Below are 15,331 nucleotides of genomic sequence, written 5' to 3'. Positions count from 1 at the left end.
CTGGCTCTCTGAACCTTTTCGATTCTCAGAATCTGTTTGGGGGTGAATATCTCCCCGAGAAGAAACATATTCCCGACCTTTCAGAAATTATCCACCTGAATGCCACATGCTGTGAAGTGTAACCTGGCGTTGGGGAGCTCTCAGGAGGGCCGTGACCAGGCAGGCATGTCCTACATCTCAGGAAAAGGCAGGCTTTTGCAGCTGTGGGCAGCTGCTTGCTCCCACTGCTCTGAGTGTCTCGACCTTCTGGAGGATTAGGTACCAACACGAGCATCCCTAGAGTCTCCTCGTTGCCATTACTGCCATCTCCTTTAGTGAGAGCCTCCTGGTTTCAGTCATCCTCAACACTTGTCTAGGGATTCAGTTGCAAGGCTCGCAAGTGCACGGGGACCATCTCCTCCATTCCAGCAGGCCCACTCAGACCCATCACATTTGCACTCTGAATATTGCTTCCCAAGGACTCGCGTTTAAAATGCAGAGGCCTGTTATCTTTCATCCCCACGCTCAATGCGGTTTGTGGGGCATTGACCTTGCGTGTAAATGTTCAGAATTGATCTGCTGGTTTCCAATTCCAGCGCTCAGATCCCCAAATTGTTGGTCCACAGAGACCAATTTGCTACCGAAATAATCCATTTGTCACTGCAGGTTTTCAAATCAAGCCTCCGTTTCTGCAGCCGTGGATGGCAAACGTAGCAGGACTTTCTCCGTGATTATTAGTTACATCAATTTCAGAGGCTTCTCCGCGCTGAAGGGCTGATGATAATGTAGCCTCCGGGGGTGAGAAGGAAGCCATCTCTGGAGGATCCAGCCTCAGCTAATTGGAAATTAAAGTCAAGGAAAGAATTCCCTGGACTCCCAGCCTGGACAGATTTAAAGCTTATGGCATTTAGGAGGCATATTTAAATATAAAGAAGTAGGGGAATATCACAGAACCATAAGCCGTCTCGGAGAAGAGCCTCTCTCCCCTTAGATTGTATATGTGGCTCCAAATAAAAGCTACACAGCTCAAAAGAGCAAAACATCAAGAAACCAGCTACTTCCATTGCTGTTGGTTTGTGCCCAGCCATCCTGCAGACCCGCTCCCCTAGGCAGCCTCCTCTGAAAGGCTGAGCTTCAAACAGCCACCAGCAAACCAGCTCCTGCCTTGGGATGGGGAATTCCCAAACGGGGGGTTGCTGGGAGCACGGTGACCCCGAAAAGGGTCCTGCATGGCTGTGATGCAGCCCAAGGCTGGAGCAAAGTCTGTCTATTCAGGGTCAGGCTGCTCTGAGCTGCTCCCGTGACCAGGCAGCACTGGCTCAGTTTATCCCTGCCGTTAAGCCAAGTTGATCTGTGCTTTATGTAACCAGAGCAGTACAGCACCGCAGTAGCGTCTCCGGGAATGTCCCAATGCACGCTGCTGGGAATTTGTATGACAGGAGTGTCTTACTGTGCTGGATGCTGCACGCGTACATAAGGCAAAAAACGGTGGTACACCCATGCTGCCGTGGCAGATATGACTGCAGAGCTGCCCACACTCCCTTACGCTGGTTATGTTCAGGTAGTGGTAGTCATCCAGCCATGGCAACATGAAGATCAGGGCAGGCCAATTTGTCCTGCTTCTTAGTAGTTCAATGCAACCCCCTAGCATCATCTATGCTATACGCTTCTACGACCGCAGTACAGGCATACTCAATCGCTGCCACAGCTCACTGTGCAAACTAGGCAGAGGATGGAGGGAAACGTGGTAGGGAAAGGAAGCGACTTGGACAAAGTCCCACCTAGCAGGTCAGAAGCAGATCTGGAAGTCTCTGGATTCCCAGCCCTGCACCCCTGTACCATCCTTCACCCAAACTATTTGCAGGCTGCAAGAGGGAAAGGAAAGGATGCAGTTCGTGGTTACAAGGTCATTTTGCTACCTAAAAATCCACATGGTGCAGAAATTGGCACAAAATACCATTTTATTTTGTTCTTCAATTCCTTGTGGCCCCCTCAAGACCAACCATAGCATCTGTACATCCTTGGCACCGATTTAAAACACTTCTCAATGATCCAGCTATAAAACTAAATTCAATTTGCTATTCATAACTATTCTTATTTTAAATGTAACACACAAGCTCCTCCATATCAAACCCTTCATCTTTTATCAAGGAACAAGCACAGTGCAGGGAGTTAAACAAATGTTGCAGGTGACTTCACTTTCAGCAGCCAGCTTTCTAGGACCATGTCTTTCTGAAGGAGGCACTGACTTATTTGTGAACAAATGACAGTGCGTTAAGACATCTGTACCAGCTAGCAGTCAAACTGGCTGTTCGCATGCCTGTAATAATATTGCAGTTTTGTACACGTTTCTAATACTGGCTCTAAATATTGTGCTTTTTAGCATTCATTACTTCTGCATGGTTTATTCCAAAACATGAGACATCACAGACACCAGGCAATGCATTGTCATCGACTCAATGCCTTAGAAACGTTTAAGGAACGCATAAGGATTTTCAGTCATTCCCCACATCACCACCAGACACATTCTTAAGTATCCAGCCTTCTGGTTAACAAGACTGTCATCGGAGGTCATCACAAATCTCCCCGCAGTCACCTTTGTCTTGCTGGGTCCCCATGAACGGGGCATACTGCAATGTTGTTCTACAATTCTTGAATCACAGTTTAATTTGCTTTTATTTGCCAAGTCTCTTAATTAGCACTCCCACCCCAGATCAAACACCACAACAGAAGCAGCACTGAGATACTTGGAGAAAAAGAGTCAGGGAAGTGGCTGTGCTCCATGCCACAGTAGATGTATGAATTGAGGCTCGTGACATCTACCCAGTAGAGTACAGGGGGGAACAGTGGCTCAGGGATCTGGCCAGGCCTTTGGTTTTGTTCGCGGTGGTTAGCAACAGCACTTCATCTCAAGCAGCTGGTTTGGCAGAGCGGGGTGAGCACCTATGTTTTAGAGAACCAAACACCATGGGTGTGTCTACACGTTCGTTAATGCACCATAGTTACTGTGCATTAAGTTTGGTACTTGGATAACCAAGTACTAAATCAATGTGCAGGAACTTCTGCTACTGCGCAGTAGCACCAGTGCATGTTTTTTTATTAGGCCATTAGGCAGTTCAAGTCTCATGTAGACATGCCCACTGAGAACCAACAAGCTGAGACTTGTATCAGCAGGTGATAGCGGAGTGAAAGGCAGTATCTTCAAAACTGGTTGTAGGCTGGGGAAGTTAAACAGGGCAGAGGATAAGAAACCCTTGGAGTAACAAGTGCCCAGACCTGCATGAACACAATCTAAATGCTCTGGACGACTGATAATTTAGGAAACATGTCTGAGTTTCTGCTCGAAAGGCACAGGTGATCTCTCTTTGTGCAGGGCCCTCAGAAGCCATGCTGCTACTGCTTCCAGTGCATTCAGAACAACTTTAGATCAATTGGGAGTCCATCTACTGGTAACTGCAGACGCAGGATGTGGTGTTGGTAACAGTGGATTCCAGGGTGATGAGCCCTTCCAGGTGGCAGCTTCTAAAGGTGGGAGGGAGCAGAGATTGGGAATGGGAGGGCTTTCTTTGATGATTCCTCTCACCAGATCCACCCTCCCCGTCATCCAGCACATTATGCGAGGCATTCAAGACTCACACCATCCGCCTGTAATGCAATCCATGTTAGGTCCTGATCAGAGATGCTTTTAAATACTCGAGGGACAACAAGGAGCACCAAGTTAATGAAGACGTGCAAGAGCAGAGCAGTCACCACTGACAGCACAGCAGATCAGACTGTCGCAGAGACCAGACAGAGGTTGGAAGTCCTGATACGCGGAGCATTAAGCGCCAACTCTTGACAGCCTCATACTCATGGGATAATCCAGCCTCTAGCACATGCTAGAGGATATCATCTAGCACGTGCTACAGGATATGATGGAGGGGCTCACAGTAGGCAAGTACTTTGAGGAACAGAAGGGGCGGAGGGGGAGGAGATTTTGTGTGGGCAAGAGGCTTAGAACCAGGGGAGCAGGAAGTGTTACATGGCTTACTGCAAAGACGGTTGCCTCAAACCCCCTTGGAGCTACCAGCCTCTTGGGGAAGTCTAACAGAATTAAGTAGGAATGTGTAGAGTACCTTGACGTTCCCTCTCTGCACCAGCACAGCTCCAGACCCAGAGAAGCGTGAACAATACCCGATGCTCTGGAATGGAAGAAGAGGCATCCCCCGGTGGCCCGGACTACTGGCATCTCCTGCCATCCTCCAAGGAGCGTGTTGGGTTTTCTCCGTGCAGTGGAAAGATGCTAATACTGGCAGAGTGTGTGAGAGCACAGCTTGCAATGTGCAATTCTGCTAGGGACCCACATCCGCTGTGAATGCAGCTGACAGGAATGCAGCACCCAAGCTGCAGAATGCAGCGCTTAGAAAAGTTTGTGCAGGGCCATGAACTCCTCACCAGGCAGGAACTGGGAAGGGTGTTGAGTCTGAACAGGCATTTCCAAGTCTCCAGCTGGCTGCGCCTTATTTGCCGAGAATCAGTCTCACATCCCTGCTTGCCAAGAAGTAACCTCACATTAGGAGGCTGGCAGCATCACCTCACCCATGTTTGAACCCAAATTCCCTGAGATGAAAGGATAAATGAAGCAGCTGTGAAGGGAGGTGTGCTGTGTGCTGCCCCAGAGAATGTCCTGTAATATTATTGCAAGGGAATTTAGCACTTAACTAGCACTTTTCATCTAAGTGTTTTGCCAATACTGCTTAATTAATGTTCACACCAGCCCCATGTTCAAATGCGTACTTGGAAAATACTGCATTTTCTCCTGACTGGTGACTGCTCTTTCACATTAGGATATTGTTGAAGTCCGCTGCTGTTAGTTGCTCTGGGGTAGCACTAGAGAACCCTGCTGAGGCTGCAGGGCTGTTAAACAGGAGATGAGACCTGTCCCAAAGCACTTAAAATTGCAGGGAAAAAAGCTGAAAAGCAAATTGGTTACAAGAAAACAAAACTGTCATAGAGAGGCAGGGCTGGAAGGGAGCTCCAGAGGTCACATCTAGTCCAACCCCTGCCTGAAGCAGGATCAGCCCTGTCCAAATCATGCAGACAAATCCATTGTCCAACCTCTTAGTAACACTAATGCCAATCCTGACACAACACAAGACAACACACCTGAACCTGTCACAGAGAAAGCAGGGGGACCATGGCTGCCAATGCCCTGCTTCTGTAAAAGGTTGTCAAGAGATCCCAGGTAGAGACTGTGTCCCTGCTACAAAGGAAGGCAAAACCAGCCCTCCCAGTCCATACCAATCTGACCAGGGGGTCAAATGCCTTCCTGAGCCCAAATATGGTGTCAGTCTGAACCTGAGCAGAGGGACAAGACTCTCTAGTCAGGAACATCCAGCTTTAAGTCCCAGCAAAAGCACTGGCACAGCCCAGTCAAAATCAAAGCAAAATTGACACCTTTTATCTATGTGCTCCTCCTCTAGGTCTTTGCACTTCAGGGCATCTCTATGAAGAGTTCTCAAGAGAACAGGGAGAGAAAGCAGCAAGACAAGAGACTGTCTGCTTTATCTCTGAGGTAAGGGGAGAACTGTAACTGGGGAGAAACTGCCTCTTGTATCATTTAAAACAAACCCATTACTGACAATGTGCTATGGATTGCAGCAATGTGTCATTTCATCTACTGAGAGGGAGGCCTAATCAAACAACAGAAGAGAATTGCTATTGCCCTGAGAAGTGAGGCTGTAACACTGATCCTTTTGGAAGAGCAAACGATGATATCTGACATCGCTCCTTTCCGAGGCACAAACACACGAGTGTCAATACGGGAAGACAGGTGCCATGAACCGTGACCTCAGTTCGTTTCACATCTTGACCAGATCTGGTGCCCTGGAGCAAATATCAGTGCGGCCAGAAGCACTTGGTAGGGTTGGAAGTGGGAGGTTTCAAGCACTTTCCCAGCTTCTCGCAGCCTGGAGGGGCCCAATTCTGTTAAAAACCAAGATGGAGAAATAACATCAGTTCTAAAGAACAAACACGTTGCTAAGGTCTGCAAGACAGGATAGATGTAATGAGATCTGAACTACAAGAGCTCTTTTTAATTTTCATTGCACAGGATCACCGTTAAGCTCTGCCTGAAAAAGGCAGCTCCATTTGTGGCTGAGGCTGGCAGGTTCAGTCTTCCTATCACCTTGCAATTTCATCCATACAGTCTTTGGGCAAGCCCATAAAACCCCTTTCTAAAGAACCTCCTTCCAGTAAGAGATCCAAGAACCAGGCTCTTCAGAGAGATCTGACCCCTTCTTTTGCATTAACACGATGGGGAAATATACCTGCGCCCATCTGGCAGAACCTTTGGAAGGAACTAAAATTGCAAACACCCAACACACTGAGAGACATTTCTGGAGGGAGCAAGTAAAAAAGCAGCAGCCTCTGAAGGCTGAGGGTGAGAGAGATAAGAACATTTGCGTTTTAATGAGCATTTTGATGGATTAGCTTAGGAATTGATGGATTAGGAGGTGCTTAGATGACAACTATTCCAAGTCGTGTGAACCAAAGCGATTTGCCTCCCTTGTTTTCATGTTCCCTGAATTATCTTGTCCCAGCGTGTGTGCAGCCGGGTAGAAACAATGTCAGCAAGGAAACACTGCAGTTGCCTGCATCAAAAGGGGTTACTAGGAAATGGTAGGGGGAATAGGTTTAATTTTTTCCCCAGAATCTACAAGCTAGCAAAAATTACAATAAGGGATTGCAATAAAATTAATTCAAAGGGCCACAGTCCTTCTTCTGCCTTTGGAAACCCTCTTTCCTCTGCTGCCAACTGAGAAAACATCAGCTAGTAAAACGCTCATCTTCTCCTGTCTCGGTGCCCAGTCACCTGTGGGAGATCCCTGCTGACAGTCATTAAAGGTTAGTTGTGCTCGGACCTACTGCCTTATATTTATTTTAACTGAGCCCTTTGTGCTCATTTTAGAAGCAGATTCCTGCAGGGGGAGCGAAAAACAAATAATGCTAGGGAAAAAAGGCAGGAGCAGGTCTACATTGCACAGAACCAGCGACAGATGGCAGTGATGCACCAGCAATCTCAGCAGGCTTGGAAGGACAGCGAGGAGGGGGATGTTGTCTGAAGGCTGTTCCAGGGAGACAAGGCCCCCTGCAATATGGGAGCAATTGCTGCTGCTTTCTACAAAGGTTTCTAACTTTCTGAATGCACCAGGATGACTGGGAGTTTCATGGGCTACACATTCAGCTGGAGCAATGGAACAGAGGGAATTTTTGCTCTTCTGCATGACTAGGTTGCATCTGTTTCACGCCTTGAGATCCAAATCCTCTCTGCTGTCATGAGTCTAAACTGTTAGTGTCTGAATACCTTGGATGGGCTGGAAATCCTGCAGACAGGGAAACTGAGGTGGTTCCCGTGCATGCAGGTGATCCCTGTAGGGTCTGTGCTCTGTGAGATCACTTCCACAGACAGGGGCTCCCTGCACACAGAGGGCAGGAGGTACCAGCAGGCAGATCGGTGGAACTTACATCTGTACTGAGATAGGGGCAGCAACTACAAAGTGGTACATCTGCTGTCCTCCATGCATGATTCCTGTCCCCTCTCCCTGCAAAAATACTCAATGTCCAGATCAAACAAATGGGCTCAGCTCCAGCAGCAGGATTTGGGATGCAGGGCTGGGTGCCTTCAGACCCTTTCAGTCCATTTATCATCCACTATTACTGAGTGATGAGTATTGATTAAAGAGAAAGTTAAAAGAAAAAAAAAAAGATAGCAGGACAGAGGCACTGTTTCTTCAGCTGCTTCCCCTGCAGAACACCCAAGAATGAAGAGATGGCATAAATCTTATGAGGTGACCTTCCCTGTCTCCTTACTAATGCATGATTTCCCCCCCTTGTTTTATATTCTGTGGCTATTTTTCTGGCTGGAAGCAATTCTCAGCCAATGGGATTTCCTCTTTTTGCCTTGGGGGACCATTCCACAGTTAGGATTTTTTTTTCCTGCTTTTTAATCTATGTTTTCCTTTCCTCACTTGCATCCTAGTCTTCCTAGGCAGGTCCCTTCTGTCTACCCAAAATCATTCTCATGATGTGAGATTTGCCCTTACACACTGACCAAACTGTCAGGTTCAGGGGGTGCTCTATAGAAATCAAGGACTCTTCAACGCCGTCTCGCTTGGAAAAAAAATCCCCTCTATTCCATATCATTCGCTGTGTTGTTAAGCCATGAAGACTGGAAAAAATTAGTATTGGGTGCTTGGAAGATACCGATCAAGAGAGATGGGTGCCAAGGTATCAATTCCACTGCTGCCAAGCCAGCTGAGTTTCGGAGATTTCTGGAGGGGGTAAGAGAGGAGGAGCAGGTGCTGCAGATACTGTGCTCTCTCTAAGGCAGAAAGTTGCACCGTTTATCACGGCACGTTGACAGACTTTCTAAATGCAATTCCAGTAACTTTGTGCTGACCCTTCTGCACAACTCCACTCCCCAGGTAACACACAGCTGCAACTGCAGTGGAGCAGCCAGACAGCCCTTCAAAAGGGCTATGCAGGATTTTGTCCCCTCACCAACCTGTGCCAAGGGAGACTTTCATGCTTTACAACACACATTATGTGCCAGAGATGCTCAAATGTACGTAGGGTCTAATTCCCTTACCATGACGGCCCTGTCGCATATGTTCAGCTGTGGTTCTCCTGGCACCAAGGTCGCCTTGTGCTGGTCAACGATGGGGGATATTCGTTTCATAACTGCTTCGTACTCAGGGCTGGCAAACCTAGAACAATGTGGAAAAAGAAAAAAGCAGGAATTATTATTTAGATGCTTCCACAGTATCTGGCTTCCTGCACCATCTGTTTAGGGGACAGCTTCTCACTTGAACACTAAGCTGTGGTGTGCTTTGGGCTGCTGGAAAACTGATACTGTGCAATCTATGCTGTCTGCCTGTGAGTTTCCAGACATTTAAAGTGTTAGGACTTAAAGAACCCTTACAGAGGCCCACAACTGATTAGCTGAGGTTGGGTGTCTGTGAGAGTTGCATGACAACCCTGCTCTGGGATATTACAGAGGGCAGCACGGACCAGCCCATCAGGTTCATACCTAGCTGAGCTTCTCCCATTAGGAGCTGGCAGCCAAACCCCCCACCACTGCATGCAAGCTGTTGTGATCCTCGTACCAGGATTATTACTTCAGCAGGTATTTAAGTGGCTTGTGCTATATTTTGCAACACTAATACTTTGTGCTTCTGAAATGGAGGATTAATACCCAATGATCTCATTTTGTCCATCATATCATGAGTCACATAGGAAACCAAGTGACAAATTGGGAAACAAGGTCCTGTCCCCAGGCTCCTTTTGCTGACAGCCCACGCTGGCCACCAGCCCCACGCTCCAGGAAATTTCCTTCTGTGAAAAGCAATCACATTCTGAAGCCCAGTGATGTGCCAAGAGTTTCCAGTAAACCCTGTAGATATCACTTCCCCTCGGCAGCCTTCCAGAGAGCGCTGATTGCAGGCATGGGCCAGAGCTCTGCTGGGAGAGAACCGGAAGGGAATTTGGAATGACAAGCTCAAGCAAGCTAATCTGTCTCTCTCACACCCAGCTAGCTGTATCCTGGTTTAATGGACACACTTGGAGGTTAGCATCAGGGCTGGCGACACGAGTTGGGCGGACCATCACAGTTGCAAAGCTCCCATTTCCCCACACAACCGCCACTTATTTCTGTTACCAGAAGACTCTATGGGCTGTTCAGAAAATTAGGGGCCAGTCACAAGCTTTGCAGGGTCCAAAGACCCTGACTGACCAACACAGCTTTAAATTCAGTTATAACCCAGCTGTATTAGTGGAAAACATAGCTGTGGTCCAGGAAAAGCGTATATAATGTGTGCCAGCCTGTGCTGTCTTCCCATCATGCAGCACAGTTTGCCATAGTTCATTGGGAAGAGGAAATTTTGACCCGACACCAGTTCCTGGTCCTTTGAAAGATCCGAGTGGTGATGCCCTATTTACTTAAGTACACTGGGCTTTTCTAACCAGGTACCCACCATATTTGCCAACTTATAACCAACTGGTATTCAGTATGGGCTGAAGACATTTCCCCAAAGCACAGTTGGAGCATCTTGGTTCACCCAATAGTTCTGCACCCCTAAAGCAAGGTATAGACTGATGTCGTACTGAATGCTGTTTCTAGCCTGAGTTTAAGAACATGCAGCCTAACACAGTTTAGCTAACACTTTTCTGCTCTGAAAGGTATTAAGAGGGCTGGCGTGTTGTAGTAGCCAGGATGTGTGTAAGAAGCGAGGGTTTTTGGGGTGACATCTTCTATTGGACCAACTGTCGGGAGAGATGTTAGCCAAGCTTTCAGGCACAAAGTGTCCTTCTTTGAGGTCTGTGGAAGAAGCAGGTCCACCTATGCTAAATGCCAGAAAAAACAATGCCCATGTGTGCTAAAGTTTAAAAAACCAGGCTGGAATGCAAAAGACTTATTCAGATCAACTTGGAGGATTTTAAGGCCCAGCTTGACAAAGCCCTGGCTGGGATGATGTAGTTGGGGCTGGTCCTGCTTGGAGCAGGGGGTTGAACTGGATGTGACTTCCTGAGATCCCTCCCAACCCTCATTTTCTATGATTCTATGACTTACAAGGCACTCTTCAGCCTGTAAAGTAGCATCCAATGAGCAAGACTAGTCCAGTGTTTTTGGTCATGTTTAAAAACATCTGAACACTACCCTTATTTAATTATATTTACATGCATGAGTGTGTTAAGGGGGAGTGTCCTTTGTTCTGTTTAAACTGGGATCATCTTGCACTGCTTTATCATCATCTTGCACGATATGCCAGCATACTTGGCCATGAACAGAAGCAGAACCCCTATCCCCTATAAGCCTGCAGCTTACTTAAGATAGAATTACCTCTTCAGATACACAATATGAGTCAGTGTTCATGTCGTGTCTCCAAAACACACAATTGGTGACTGTCTAGAGCAGGTTAAAATTGCTCAGAGCCTCAGGGAAGCCTGTTTGGAGAAGGGATTGGTAATAGGAATTTGATTAGCACTCAAGTTATAGGGGTAACCAATCTAAAAGCTAAGCAGTGGGCTGCTAAAATAACTAGAAAGCTGTCCTACTCATGTGAGTAGTCCCGGTATTGTCTTGGGTGGGAAATGCAGGATCAAGCCTCAAGTGCAGAGCTTGCAGTATTTCCTTTAAAAACGACAATATCCTCCATACAGGTGTTTGAACATTATTGTTTGAGCGAAGCTCCAGACCGCTGTGCCTCTAGGGCATGCTGCATTTTGTATTCTAGTTCAACAAGCCGGCTGAAGGCAAGCTGGGAATAGCAGTGAAAGAATGAGCGCGCGCGCAAGCAGGGGTGAGCAGGTGGTGTTGTGAGGAGTTTGCTAAAAGAGATCCCCCAGTGTACATGAAATTATTCCATGCTCAGAATGAACGAGCAGAGTGGACAAAGTCCAGGGTCATTACACTAATTGACACTTTACCTCCAGGAAGTCTCTGGAGAGCCAATCAGGCCTGGATTGCGAGCGCTAGGTCCCAGGCACAGGTGTGGCCTGCGCTTAGTTCATTTAGTGTAATTGTGCCTTGGCAATCTGTTCTCATCTCTTCCCTCTCCAAACAGCTCTGTGTGTAACCTGCTCTGTTATTAACCCCACTCTGCCCCAGTGAAATCCTGGTTTTGGGGAAAGGAGAAATGGTTTAATGCTCTCTTAATCAAAGCAAGAGATCATCTTAATCTTCGAATCTTCAGACGCATTCACCTTCTGGTTGGCTACAATTGTGAGGTATAGGGAACAGCCTCACAACAGCTTTCTATTTCTGCTTATCAACAAACCCTCATTGCAAAGCATGCCAGATGCAATATTGTCACTCTTCGTTATTTATCCAGATCTTGGTCTTTAAATGCTACCTATTCCTGATGATTAAATACCTCCTTTTTATTAGTATTTCTCATTATTAACTAATCACACATAAAGCCTGATAAGCTGATCCTCAGTGCTGGAGTTTCCTATAGAGCTCTCCCCTCAACTATCTAAGTCTGGATCTCATCCTATTATTCAGCCTTCCTTTGTTTCTTGTTTCCATTATCAAGTTCAATCTCAATTTAAAAACTGCTTGGCGGGAGATGGGGCCGAGAGGCAATGAGCTGCCATGATTGGGCAGAAGCAGGAGATTAAGGCAACCAGAAAGAGGGCTAAAATGCACGAAGTATGGACCATACCGCAGTCATCTTTTATTTTGCAAGTTTTTAGGGGCACTGAATACAATGGCTCCTAAACCTGGTGGATCATGCTGTGCTGAAGTACCACAGTGCCTCTAACACCATCATGCTAACCGTATGCAAAGCCCCTCATGGTCTGGCTTTGAGTGATCATCTCCCATCTTTCCATTGTTCTTGGCCTCTGTCTGAGGTTCCAGCTGGCTCCATCCAGAGGCAAGGCCCTTCACGGGGCAAAAAGGCCTGTCTAAGGAGCTTCCCTCCTGGGTATGTCCATCAGATTCCTCCTGGTAGCTGGCTACCTGGAAACTATCAGTACAAGCCCTGTCTATTAGTCTGGGTCACGTCTGACAATTAACTGCTCTCTCTTCCTGGGGTAGGACTTGTTCAGATTTTCACAGCTGCATTTCTTTAGATTTGAGCAGTTGATTCTGCCCTCCCCACCATCCCAATAGACCGGCTTTGTTTAAATGCTAGCTGTAAAACAGAGTCTTCCTGACGTGTGCACTAAGCACCAGAAAACTTTGGCTAGATGCAGATTTTAAAGCTATCTGGATATCCAGATCTTTGCACAGGGGGGAGAGAGAAAGGGATGGAAATCCTTTGTGTTCACTGCAGACCTGTGGACTGATTTGTTCATTTAGGCACAGGTGACAGCAGACTGCACTCATTTAGGTGTCGGGGGGGGCCTGCTCCTCCCTTACAAATACAGTGCCGTATAAAATCTTTTTGCAGGACACTAGAAGTGGGTCTGGACTGCAGTAATCGTAGGCATGCCTTAGTGAGCTACAGTTCTAGCCAGTTTAGGGCCTGAGTCTGCAGCAAACCCTTTCTCCCAGTGGAAGAAACAGAAGTAGCCAAGCCACACCATCATCTTCCTTCCTAAGTGGGAAGGGAAGCAATTCTTTGCACTGATTAGGTGCTATGCAGCATGGAAACAGCAGATGAGTCCCTGGTCTTTCAGGTGACAGGCCTCTAGAGAAGGGTGGTCCACCTCCACTGCTCTATCAATTTTGCCACCTTCAGGAGAGCTCAACATACAGGCTGAAAGGGGAGGACTACGAAGGAAAAAGGGGACCAGGGGCAGAGTCCAGGTGTGCTGCAGCAGTTTTGTCAGAGGCCTGAAGGGCAAGAAGTTACTTGGATGCAACGCCCCCAGCCTGACTGTATAACTCAGGGTATGTCAGAGCCTCCTAACAGCCAGGCTAAAACAGCTGCTGGGCATGGCTACAGCCTCACTAAAAACCAGATGCTGCCTCTGAGCTGCTGCCATTTCCCGGCTTTTTTGGGATGCATTTTTCCTAAGCATTTCTGTTTTCCATCACAGCCCTTTGTTTCGCTGAGTGAGTGCTTTAACTCGAGTAGGTGGCGAGGCTGCTTTTCACATGCACCTACTGCTCGTTGGTTGACAGGGTAAGACTTGCTTTTCTGTGCCTTCTAATTTTGCTGCCAGGACCGATCTGTGGACATGGCAGGTCTCTGCTGCAGGTTCTCCAGTGCCATATGTCAGCAGTTTGCTGCTTCTGCTCTGCTCAGCCTATTTAATTTCCATAACCATATTTACCATCCTCAATCACTGAATTCCTACAATTTTACTCTGGATTGTCTCATCTGTGGTTAGTGAATCTGATCGGGTCCATTGCCAGGAGCACTGACTGCACAGCAACAGAAACAGAAACACAATAGCCTCCGGTAGATCTTATTCACTCTTGTAAGGTAGACAGTTTAGGTGGGTATTCTTTCCCACCGCTGCTGGAGTGTCTGCTACGGCTATACATGCTGCCTTAATGCTATTCCTACTCTTAGAACTTTATTCAAAGAGAGGGCCCTCGCGTCTCTGAATGCTAATCTCACATGATTTCCCATTGCTCATAATCAAAGATAACAGAAGTGACTGGAGAATAAAAGACTGAGGGGAATTTAATAGCAAACCTTAACTTCCTGAAAGGTGGCTGCAAAGAGGACAGAGCTGGACTATTCTCAGTGGGGGCAGATGACAGGAAAAGGAACAATGGGCTCAAGTGGCAGCAAGGGACACTGAGGTTGGATATTAGGAAAAACTCTCACTAGGAGGGTAGTAAAGCACTGGAACAGGTTACCCAGAGTGGTGGTGGACTCTCCGTCCTTGGAGGTTTAGAAGACCCAGGCAGACAAAGCCCTAGCTGGGATGATGTAGGTAGAGCAGAGGGCTGGACTAGATGTGATATCCTGAGCCACCTTCCCATCCTCATTTCTCTGATTCAATGACTTGTTGCTCCCTGGTTCACCAAAATAATGAGTGGCAGGACAAATTTCCAGACTTTAACAATAATTTTCCCATTATTTCACTGCTGCTTGCAAATTTTAAATTTGAGGCACTGGGGTCCCACAGTGACTTGCCTGGACCATGTTATTAGTAATGCGCACTGTTCATTTTGAAGAGCGTCTTACCTTGTTCAACTTCTAGTCATGTTTCTTTTTCTTTTTTTAATAGACCTTTTTATGAGGCACTGCTCTGTCCTAGGCCAGCTACTTGTCAGCTGTTGCCCCACCTTGTTAAAGCACCTGTTTATTGGCCAATTTAATGGTTCAAATTGCAGAGGTACCAAACTATGGGCTAGGTCAGATGACAAGCCTGTAGCTTTCCCAAGATAAGCTTATATCCCTTTTACCTTGTGTCCTATTCAGCCGTATTTCTCCTCTGGCCCCAGGCACTGGGATGACTTATTTGCTCTAAAAGATGCTCCTGGAGGTGCTCTAGGCCTGCTGCCTGACCTACACGCTTCCTGACAACCTTTCAAATGTCTAACCCCTGCTTAGCTGACACAAGGCAGCAGGTTTCCGTTGTCTTGATTGAGGCTTCTCACTGTAATTCTCAGCAACTTATTCATCGTTTTAATGCTCTCTTCAGTGCTCCTGGTCCCCAAGCTGCAGATAATTTGCCAGGGCTCTCCCTCAGTGCAGCTGCTGCCATTTCCCTCTGGTTAGATGGCAAGGCTCCAGCACAAGTCTTCCTGTGATTATCCCCCGAGTGACTCTTTGTTATGCACCATTTTTGCTGTGTTGCTCCTTCTCTTCATTTTTAGAGGGTAACATTTCTACCCTGAATAGCAAGGTCAGATTGGCTCTGTTATCCATCAGGTCCTCTCTCCTCTGAGTTTCTCTGGGAGATT

The 15,331-nt window shown here is 47.2% G+C and overlaps 1 protein-coding gene across 3 annotated transcripts in view; it reads right to left on the bottom strand.

Annotated features, from left to right (window-relative positions):
* Nucleotides 1–14: 14 nt before the first annotated feature.
* GALNS (galactosamine (N-acetyl)-6-sulfatase) overlaps nucleotides 15–15,331 on the bottom strand; it is a 51,414-nt gene continuing 36,097 nt past the window's right edge. For all 3 annotated transcript variants that reach the window (XM_090063881.1, XM_090063882.1, XM_090063883.1), the window contains 2 exons: nucleotides 8,609–8,726; nucleotides 15–5,943 (listed from right to left, as the gene is read on the bottom strand). In XM_090063881.1, the coding sequence (XP_089920007.1) occupies nucleotides 5,857–5,943; nucleotides 8,609–8,726 (205 nt within the window). In that variant the 3' untranslated portion in view covers nucleotides 15–5,856. The remainder of the gene's footprint in view (nucleotides 5,944–8,608; nucleotides 8,727–15,331) is intronic.

Source organism: Crocodylus siamensis, chromosome 9, assembly GCF_052110815.1.
Source record: "Crocodylus siamensis isolate JL-2025a chromosome 9, ASM5211081v1, whole genome shotgun sequence".
NCBI lineage: Eukaryota > Metazoa > Chordata > Crocodylia > Crocodylidae > Crocodylus > Crocodylus siamensis.
This window is presented reverse-complemented; position numbering and strand designations above follow the sequence as displayed.